Source organism: Maniola jurtina, chromosome Z (genome assembly GCF_905333055.1).
Source record: "Maniola jurtina chromosome Z, ilManJurt1.1, whole genome shotgun sequence".
NCBI classification, from domain to species: Eukaryota; Metazoa; Arthropoda; class Insecta; order Lepidoptera; family Nymphalidae; genus Maniola; species Maniola jurtina.
In genome coordinates, this window is record NC_060058.1 from 9,739,902 (window position 1) to 9,750,458 (window position 10,557).

The 10,557-nt window shown below is 37.5% G+C and overlaps 2 protein-coding genes across 2 annotated transcripts in view; one reads left to right on the plus strand and one right to left on the minus strand.

The window, feature by feature from the left end:
- Nucleotides 1-3,711, plus strand: part of LOC123880303 (dynein axonemal heavy chain 5) — a 39,272-nt gene extending 35,561 nt beyond the window's left edge. The window contains exons 42-48 of the mRNA XM_045928343.1: nt 12-180; nt 302-454; nt 534-1,509; nt 1,587-1,743; nt 2,018-2,170; nt 2,640-2,772; nt 3,458-3,711. Of these exons, the coding sequence (XP_045784299.1) occupies nt 12-180; nt 302-454; nt 534-1,509; nt 1,587-1,743; nt 2,018-2,170; nt 2,640-2,772; nt 3,458-3,711 (1,995 nt within the window). The remainder of the gene's footprint in view (nt 1-11; nt 181-301; nt 455-533; nt 1,510-1,586; nt 1,744-2,017; nt 2,171-2,639; nt 2,773-3,457) is intronic.
- A 491-nt stretch (nt 3,712-4,202) lies between these two features.
- LOC123880317 (ADP,ATP carrier protein-like) lies at nt 4,203-6,334 on the minus strand. The gene is made up of 4 exons (XM_045928377.1): nt 5,986-6,334; nt 5,358-5,619; nt 5,035-5,263; nt 4,203-4,594 (listed from the first exon to the last, which is right to left on the minus strand). Exons 1-4 carry the CDS (start codon nt 6,182-6,184, stop codon nt 4,352-4,354), a joined length of 933 nt encoding a protein of 310 aa, XP_045784333.1. The 5' UTR covers nt 6,185-6,334; the 3' UTR covers nt 4,203-4,351.
- Between the last annotated feature and the right edge of the window lie 4,223 nt (nt 6,335-10,557).

Below are 10,557 nucleotides of genomic sequence, written 5' to 3' on the forward strand. Positions count from 1 at the left end.
AAATTACTTAGATAACGAGCAATGAAAAAGAGTGGCGTGTTTGGTATGAGAAAGCAAAACCTGAAGAAGAAGTTATTCCCAGCGGATACCATGAAAGCCTCGATGTTTTTCGAAAACTTTTACTCATCAGATCATGGAGCCCGGATCGCACACTTTCACAAGCTAGAAAGTACATCGTTGGTAAGCGTTAACAAATAATGAAATAACTAAAGTATTCTATTCTACCTAATTAAGTTAAGTAAATTATCTTATTCTATTTTAAATGTTTCTTATTGCTCATTTTTTTAAATTTTGTCTAAAGATTCGCTCGGTCCAGAATATGGCGAAGGAAGAATTCTCAACCTAGAAGCTACGTGGGAAGAATCAGAACCTCGGACTCCACTTATTTGTATACTTTCAATTGGATCCGACCCTTCTGCACAAATTGCATCATTAGCTAAACATAAAGAAATAGGTGAGTAAAATATCATAAACGGTCAATGATTTGTATTGTTAGATTAACAAATTTAACAAATTATTAATTTTTAATACAGTTTTGAAAGCAGTTTCCATGGGTCAAGGTCAAGAAATCGTTGCCCGTAAAATGATATCTGATTCTATGTGTGACGGAGGTTGGGTACTCTTACAAAATATTCATTTATCACTGCCTTTTTGTGTAGAAGGTATGGATGCATTAATCGAAACGGAACATATACAAGAATCATTTCGTCTTTGGCTAACCACTGAAGTACACACTGACTTTCCAATAGGGCTTTTGCAAATGGCCATCAAATTTACGAACGAACCTCCTCAGGGTATAAGGGCCAGTATGAAAAGGACATATCAAAATATAACGCAGGACACGTTAGATTATTCATCTTTATCCCAATGGCCACCTCTTTTATATGCAGTGGCATTTTTGCACACTATTGTTCAAGAAAGAAGAAAATTCGGTCCTTTGGGATGGAATATACCATACGAATTCAATCAAGCCGATTATGCAGCGAGCGTACAATTTATACAAAATCATCTGGATGAAATAGATCCCAAAAAAGGTATTTCGTGGCCTACAATCTGTTATATGCTTGGAGAGGTTCAATATGGTGGTCGAGTTACCGATGACTTCGATAAACGTTTACTCACAACATTTACTAATGTGTGGTTTTGCGATGTACTACTCAGACCGGGTTTTGAGTTTTACAAGGGCTATAAAGTACCCCAAACGAGAAATTTGCAGGGTTACGTAGATTATATCAATCAGTTGCCGCTGACTGATACACCTGAGGTGTTCGGCTTGCATGGCAATGCCGATATAACTTATCAAATTAACAGCGCAAAAGATATATTAGACACCATACTGAGTGTACAACCCAAAGAAGGTGGCTCTCAAGGCGGGGAAACGAGAGAAAGTATAGTGTATCGGCTAGCTGAAGATATGTTAGAGAAATTACCTAAACAATATATAACCTTTGAGGTAAGAGAATCTCTTCAGAAAATGGGCGCTTTTCTACCGATGAACATCTTTTTAAGGTGAGGATGACATTCGACTTCGCCCCATCTTTTATTAGGTACATTTTGGTAAACAATATATTTTATATACCTTCCAGACAAGAAATAGACCGCATTCAACTGGTTATTAAAACGGTTCACACGACACTTTGCGATCTAAAGTTAGCGATTGACGGGACTATTGTAATGAGCCAAGCGTTGCGGGAGTCTCTCGATGCCATGTACGACGCCCGAATTCCCCAATCGTGGTCAAAGGTGAACTACAAACAATTTCATAACTAATACACCACATTTCATATCTATATTATAGATATTTATTTCATGTCTGTCAACTGAACCAAATAATAACGCAGTTAGAACCTGTCTACAATTTCATCTGATGCCCTAACGGAACTGCTTGCCCCTTCACATCAATTCAAAAATCGATATTTAATACGACTTCTAGGTGGTTTACAATTTTGGGTCACTTTTGATTTCAATAATATTATATATCGTAAGTAAGTGTTTGCTAGACTAAGCATTATTACAGGTATCATGGGAGTCGGCAACTTTAGGTTTTTGGTACACGGAACTTTTGGAGCGTGAACAACAATACCGTGCCTGGTTACGAAATGGCAGACCTAGTGCTTTCTGGATGACAGGCTTTTTCAACCCTCAGGGCTTCCTCACCGCAATGAGACAGGTGATCTCTCATCATTAACATTTTGCACCAATTATGGTTTCTTAGATATGAGAAAGGGGTACAGAGTTTAGTCACCCCCTCCTTTCTCTACCGCACTCTCTAGAACAGTTTGACAGGTGCAAATGATTCATCACGCGCTTTTCTGATTTCTCACTCAAATCACGATGGCGTTTTTCACTTATTTACCGAAAAGCGCGTCATCATTGTCAAATATTTTAACTCGGGACCCTACGGTCTAACGCATCATCCTCACGCGTTCTAACCTCTAGCTTGGCCACAACGGCTGCTTTAGTAAATATCATATAATACCGAAAGCGAGGGCGCAAGCGCAGTCAAGCACACCAAAAACAAAATCACCATTAGCACACCAACGTGCTTCTACTTCAATGCTGTCAATCAATCAATTTGATGTTTAGTCGCTGTATCGGCCGAAAAATAAGTGCTATTTAATATCTATAAACTGTTTTAGGAGGTGACTCGTAGTCACAAAGGCTGGGCATTGGACTCCGTAGTACTCCAAAATCACATTACAAAGCTGAATCGAGAGGATGTCCATGAAGGGCCTACTGAAGGTGTATACGTACACGGACTGTTTCTGGAAGGTAATATATACCTACTTCTCTTATATATAAAAATTAATATTTATTAAGATAATCTTTGAAAATTTTCCGATTAGGGCCCAAAAAATCTAACAGCTCCATAATTATTTCTATTACATTACCATTGCAAGATCACTGAGGCTCTTGCCTTGCAAAATATAAATGAAAAATATTCGTATTTTCTTAGCTACGCAAGATCAAGTTGAAATTCAAATAAAAATTAGCACTAGGAACTTTACTAATTTCGAAATGTCTGTCTGTCTGTCCATCTGTCGTGTCTGTCAAGAAAACCTATAGGGCACTTCCCATTGACCTAGAATCATGAAATTTGGCAGGCAGGTAGGTCTTATAGCACAAGTAAAGAGAAAAATCTGAAACTTTAAATTTACGTGGTTCAATCACAAAAAAAATATGTTTCAATTTTATACCAAGTGGGGTATCATATAAAAGGGCTTTACCTGTACATTCCAAAACAGATTTTCATTTATTTTTACGCTTAATAGTTTTTGATTTATCGTGCAAAATGTCGAAAAATACCTGAGTACGGAACCCTCGGTGCGCAAGACTGACTCGCACTTGACAAGTTTATATATTTATATAATTAAATTACTTATTTGATTCAAACCAATGCAATTCTGAGGATTCGAAATAATTTTCCGTGGAATTCTGAAAATTCTTATTCCTACAGGAGCATCACTGGACAGAAAATCCGGAAAGTTGATCGAATCCAAGGCTAAAGTTCTGTATGAACAAATGCCGGTCATCTATATATTTGCCATCAACACAACCGCGGGGAAGGACCCCAGGCTGTACGAGTGTCCGATCTACAGGAAACCGCAACGAACTGATGCCAAGTACATCGGCTCTATCGACTTTGAAACTGATAGCAATCCTCGACACTGGACGTTGCGCGGCGTGGCCCTTTTGTGTGATATTAAATAAACTCTACAACATTCAAATCTCTTCAACTCATTTAGGGCCGGGGCACATATGGCAGAGCGCAGCTCAGAGCATTTTTCACAGTCAAAATATTATCAACATTGTCCTCATTGAAATAATATCTAAAATCAATTGTGCATCCGCGCGCAATCTCGCGCGTGCTCGCGCATTCTCTGGTAGAAATTCGCGTAATGTGTCACGCGATTAGACAACTTCGCGGGCATGCTCTGCGCTGCGCTCCGCCATATGTGCGCCGGCCCTTATTCTGTATTGCCGTATTGCGTAAGCCATGGAATTTTGCTATAGGTACATGCCAAATAATAATTTCAGCCCAATCCCTCCAGTAATTCGAGCTGCAGGTACGTTAATAGATCAGTCAGTCAGTCAGTGAGCTTTTGCTTTTATATATTTAGATTGCTGTTACATATTTAAATTAGACTTTAAAATATGTGCACATACATAGTTATATAAGCACCTGATGGAAAATAAACGGCTAAAATGGAATATAATTTATTAAATATTAATCCAGCATTCACTACAAACGTTTGCTTTAAATACACTAATAAAAAAATTAGGTATTCAAATGTATTTAGGTAATGTTTGTCCATCCAAACGAGCCCTCCAGCTTTTCGAGCTGTCAAATTCAGAGCAGTTTCTTGATTTCATCATACAGCACTAAGACGAACGCTCCACCCGTACCTCTAAGGACGTTTGAAAAAGCGCCTTTGAAGAATGCACCAGGTCCTTCTGTTTTAAGAATGACTGCCCAGCAATGTAGGGTATTTTTATAAATGCGTTCATGTACCGGTCGTCCAGACTGCATCATCATTCGCCGCCTCACCGTGTCCAGAGGATACGATGCGATGCCGGCGATCGTCGTTACAGTCTGAAAACAGACGTATACGGTATACCTAATACGTTCATACAACGACCCTACTGGGCGGTGGGTACGTTGCACAGCCATTTTTCAATTAAGATCGCTACAAGACGTGATATTAACAGAACACGCCATCCGATCTACACCTACGAAACGGTTTCGCTCAATGTTTCTAATATAAACCGCTAAGGTATGGGGAATGCCCATTTGGCGTCCGTGTTTCCTGTCTCGTATAACTTAAATACCTTTGCGCACGCTCCATCCTATACCTCATCATTGATGAGGTATAGGATGATGTCTACCTTCAAGGCAAGAATGAGTAGACCTCTTCTAGGCAAGCGCATTTTAAACTAGATCTCATCATTGCTTTTTTGATTGCGGTTTGTATAATGTGTCTGCACCTAAGCTGTAAATCCAAAACGAAATTCATATTTGAACAGTCTTACTACCTGTGCAAGTAACCAGGTTAAAAATAGTGAAGTATTTTTCGTATCGATCATTCCTCGCGCAGTGTCGTATAATCCAAAGTAAGTCGCTCGGTAAATTATAATACCCTGAACTGACACTATAAATCCTCTGTACCAGCCCAAAGGTCCATCTGTTTTTAAGGTTTTCATCAAACAGTCAACTAGTCCATTAAATTCTTTCGCTTTTCCTTTGCCGACATCGGCTGCTAACCTTAAAAAAAGACCCATCTTATTTGATTGTTAAACATTTATCCAACATTGCATCGCATATTTTGGTATTTGGTATTATCAGTTCTGGTTCTCACCTGGTTCGTGCGAAATCTAACGGATACACAAAGCACAGAGACGTTGCGCCAGCAGCACCACCAGAGGCCAAATTACCAGCGAAATATCTCCAAAATTGAGCATTTTTATCAACTCCCTCGAGAAAAATCTTTTTGTAGACATCCTTAAAGGCAAAATTTAAAGCCTGTGTAGGGAAGTATCGAATCACGTTGGCCAAATTTCCTCGCCATAGAGACGCCAGGCCTTGTTCTCTCGGTATACGAATAAAGGCATCGATAATGCCTGCAAAGTTAAAATAAAGCAATTAATACCTCCGTAACAAGTTTAACATAGGTACTTAAAAAATAATCATATTTTCATGTAGACCTATAGAGCATCTTTGAGAAAGGTCTTCGTATGTTTGCTCTTTGTCTAAGTTGTCATATGTCAATAGTACGAATTTACTCCTTAATCTAAGGATAAACCAGATCTTCGGGGTAAACCCCTGATAAACCCGGACCGTACCTTGGACTTGCTAGTTGACACTTAGAGCAAATATGGCAGGTAATTCTTCAAAATTGGTGCATTGCTCTTGTATGCTCACGTCAAAAAACTAAGTAGGTAGCAACGGAAACTTAATCAATACCTAATATCATTACATTTACAAACCTTTATATCGTTTGTCTTCTGATATCTGCTTAGACACATGTTGCACTTGTAGAATTAGCTTGACTCGTTCCATAGGCGCCATCGCAGTCTTTGACACTGCAGCAGATACACCGCCTGCGATGAAATCCTTCATAAACGCGCTCGGGTCTGGGGCTTTAGCTCCTCCTCCCCCATCACCTTTACCTTCTTTCTTAGACATAAAGTGATTTCCAAATATTTACTTCGTTTCGATTTAATACAATTCCACACCGTGGCTGTCGATTCTTCCGAATAAAGGTATTGTAATTTAGTAGATAAAATTTTGATATCAAGCTTTGACAGGTTTTTAACAGTCAAAGAAAGATGTTGATTTTCATGGTTCAAAATTAGAATATAAAAAGAAGTTTGATGGCAACTACATACTTTCTCAAACGAGGTCGATTTCATAACCGTTTACAAGTTTTCATTATCGACCTATAGACATCCACTGCTGGACATTCGTGTGGGTCTCTTGTAGGGACTAACAAACGCCACGATCTTGCTCCGCCTGAATCCAGCGGCTCGCTGTGACTCATTTGATGTCATCTGTTCACCTAATGGAGGTCTTCCAACGTTGCACTTTCTTACCTTCAACTTTTTGATGTTATGTGACTTAAGAATATCCAAAATGCCCTAAATATTGAACCAGAATACATATTAACTATAAAATACCTATGCCAAAATCTGTTCAGAAGTTCCGGCGTTATATGCGAAGAGACGGACACCCAAATTAAAAAGGGCTCTATATTGAGATAAAGGATCTTTTAGAAATATAATATGTGTGATAGAGTATTGCTAGTGTAACTTTTAATGTACGCATACTTGCTAGCTTTCAGAGAAACTTTCAACTTTTATAAAATAACGAAGATCTGGCACGCGATGGCTCTCTTTCTATAAGTACCTATAGCCCAGTTTTATTAGAAGTAGTTCAGTTTTGTTCAAAGTTTACATAGAATAAAATATGCTCCTTTTAGGGTTGAGTACCCGAAAGGTAGTAACGGCACTCTGTTACTAAAGCTATGGTTTCCTCCAAAAGCGGTGCCGTTTTTAAACGGACGCAATATGATGACCTCAAAAAGACAGCCGTAAACATGTGGAATGTTCGAGACTGCATTGACCGTTTTATTACGGTGAACAGACCACACACACACATATATAGGACATCATGAACCCGCACAAAATCAATTAGAATTTCATCATCCTCGCTGGTCCAGGTGATGAAACTCATTTGGAACAATAAATATTTTAAAATGACACACAAATTAATATTACGCTTGAAAATACCTTCGCCGCTATGAAAAAAACGTTGTCAGACACTTCGACACCGACAAGACGGCCGTCATGCAAATGGCGGTACCGCTTTTTGACGTTACGGTGTCAATTACCGTTATCTAGGAAACCGCGCCATATTGTTTACATAGACAACGTTCTAGTGACGTCATTCACCGCTGTATTACGGCCGCTACATGATGGCACCGCTTTTGGAGGAAACCAGAGCTTAAGCCTCCGCTGTCCGTCCGTGCGTCTGTCTGTCAGCGTACTGTTTCTCCTGAACCGTAATACGTAGAGTTGAAATATTCACAGAATGTGTATTTGTCGCCGCTATAACAATATTAATAAAACAATCAAAATGGCAGCTACGACAATTTAAAAAGTTAAAATGTTATTTCTTGCACGATGTAATGCAATTGTACGAAACCTTTCGTGTGGGAGTCCGACTTGCACTTGACCGATTTTCTCTCATAATCAGATATACTGCAGGAAATCTGGACTTGCCTGCGCCCTAATATTGATAAGGTGACTTGGTGGATTTGCTGATAAGGTGACTAGTTAATTCTGTTTCTTTCACACAATTTCTGCACCAAAATGAGAGATGGCTTATTGCTATCCCTTTCGGAATAAACTTTGCTATCATAGACCCTCATAGTCCTTTTTTTTGTGGATTTAGACCTGTCAATTTAGTTTAAATAGTCTGTACAACAGAATTTTATTAGCCACCAATATCTATGGCAAGTAAAATAATACATGGAAAATGAGTATAAAAGCCCAGCGGTAGATTTCTTTGATTAGATTTTTTAATTTTAACAGAAACTTGCACTTTGTGGCGCCCCCAAACAGGAGTGCATGCATGAGTGCATGGACGTAATAAGGTCAACGGACGGATGTCGACACTTCATATTCCAAAGTTAGGGATTGCGAGAAATAAAAAATATAAAATGCATTACAAAACTTTTTATTGGAAGCAAGAAATACTTGTGGTAAATTTCACAATTATATTATGCAGAAATGAAATTGAAGGAAATAAAAGAACGTCTACTTTTTAGTCTGTCAACGTAACTCTATAGTCCATTTTTTTAATCCCTGAGACCAAAATGACAAAAGAAATGTCATTTTAAAAATAATGGTACTATCTTAACAAAAAATAGTGATGCCCTCATGGTTCCGGTTTAGGTTTAAATCGTTAATAAAATTTTTATACAAAACGAGCAAAAATGCAAAATTTGTAATTGCGAGATTGAAAAGTAGCACTTATGATTTGAAAGACTTTAAGAATAATCAATAACAAAAAATACAAAAAATAATTCACCTAAGGAATTTTTTAATTATTTTATACTATATATAGCTCGATTACCACTGACTCACTGACTGACTCATTGACAAAATTGTTCTCCTAGAAAGAGAAGGAAAATGATATAGTGATGTAGGGGAGATGTGTTCGGGTGGGGAAGTCCTCTGGGGAAAAATTATGACATTTCGGAAAAACAAGATGGCGGCATTATTATCATTGGCAAGTCGAAGTTGTGCGAATTGGAAGATTTTAGGAGCGACTTGCGGATAGAAGGCCGCTTGCGACTGTTTTTGTTTTTAATTTTAATATTATGAATGTCATCTTGTAAGTTGTCTTTAAAAATGTTACGATCAATCTAAGTCTTCAGAGTTTTGCGTTAGGGTCACGTCATGTTCAGTTTCAGTTTTAGTCAAAGCTTTGGGTCGGTGTACAACTTGATTACTGTTTTCATTTATTTCCGAGTTCATATCTTCTTTGATATATAGCGTTTCTAACGGTCGACGTGTTTCATTTTTCTTAACCCGATTTCTTGGATTCGCCGGAATCGATATTTTAGATTTGAATTCGATTTCCTTAGACATATTTTACACACAATTTTTATATTTTTTAAACACTGCACACTTTTATTAAAAAACAAGCTATAATTTTTCACTTTTTAAAGGCTACGTCCGCTTTCTTTGAACACGGAATTAATATGACACGTTTCTCTTTCTTGCAAGTTGCACTGGTAGGTATATTCAGAACATTCTGGAAGTATTGTTTTGTAAAATACCCGCTTTAGAAATACAAATGGATTAAAATAGTGTTAAGCCCCGTTGACATTGTCCAAGTAAATATGTGTAGTGCGCACTAAGACAATTCGTATGAGTCGCTAAGCTAGAATTATCTTATTAACAGGGCTCTCTCCGTCACTCGTTTCATACAATCGTAGTTCCAATTTCATTTGAATATTAAGCAACCAAAGTCCGTGAAATTTTGCAGACATATTCTAGAAACTAATATCAGTGTCTGTGGTGTTTTAAATTTTTCTAAAAATATGTAGTTTTAAAATTACAGGGGCTCAAAGATTTGTATGAAAATTTTTAAGACCGCGTAACTTTGAAACCGAATATTTTAACAGAAATCTGGAAAACCACAGACATAGATATTAGTTTCTAGAATATGTCTGCAAAATTTCATGGACTTTGGTTGCTTAATATTCAAATGAAATTGGAACTACGATTGTATGAAACGAGTGACGGAGAGAGCCCTCTTAAAACGAAATAATATTAAATAATCTGGGGGATTTGACATCTTTGATTTTATGAATGAACACGTGAATACGAGTAAGCTATATTTCAAAAACAATGGGTTATAGGATTATTATATACTTACGTGGATTATTAAGTTGCGAATCGCTATCAAAACAATCAGAAACAGATCTTTTGTCATCATTCTTGGCTACAGAAATACCCATTTCAGTCAGTTCCCAGTTGTGCGAATTGGAAGATTTTAGGAGCGACTCGCGGATAGAAGGCCGCTTGCGACTTTTTTTATGTTCAATTTTAATATTATGAATGTAATCTTGTAAGTTGTCTTTAAAAATGTTACGATCAATCTAAGTCTTCAGAGTTTTGCGTTAGGGTCACGTCATGTTCAGTTTCAGTTTTAGTCAAAGCTTTGGGTCGGTGTACAACTTGATTACTGTTTTCATTTATTTCCGAGTTCATATCTTCTTTAATATATAGCGTTTCTAACGGTCGACGTGTTTCATTTTTCTTAACCCGATTTCTTGGATTCGCCGGAATCGATATTTTAGATTTGAATTCGTTTTCCTTAGACATATTTTACACACAATTTTTATATTTTTTAAACACTGCACAATTGTATTAAAAAACAAGCTATAATTTTTCACTTTTTAAAGGCTACGTCCGCTTTCTTTGAACACGGAATTAATATGACACGTTTCTCTTTCTTGCAAGTTGCACTGGTAGGTATATTCAGAA

Bases quoted from the DNA above. Each gene is read 5' to 3' on its own strand.
- LOC123880317 (XM_045928377.1), bottom strand. From the start codon at position 6,184: ATGTCTAAGAAAGAAGGTAAAGGTGATGGGGGAGGAGGAGCTAAAGCC. The intron at 5,620-5,985 runs GTTTGTAAATGT...TTAACTTTGCAG, and splicing joins AGAAGACAAACGATATAAAG to GCATTATCGATGCCTTTATT. The intron at 4,595-5,034 runs GTAGTAAGACTG...GTCTGTTTTCAG, and splicing joins TAACCTGGTTACTTGCACAG to ACTGTAACGACGATCGCCGG.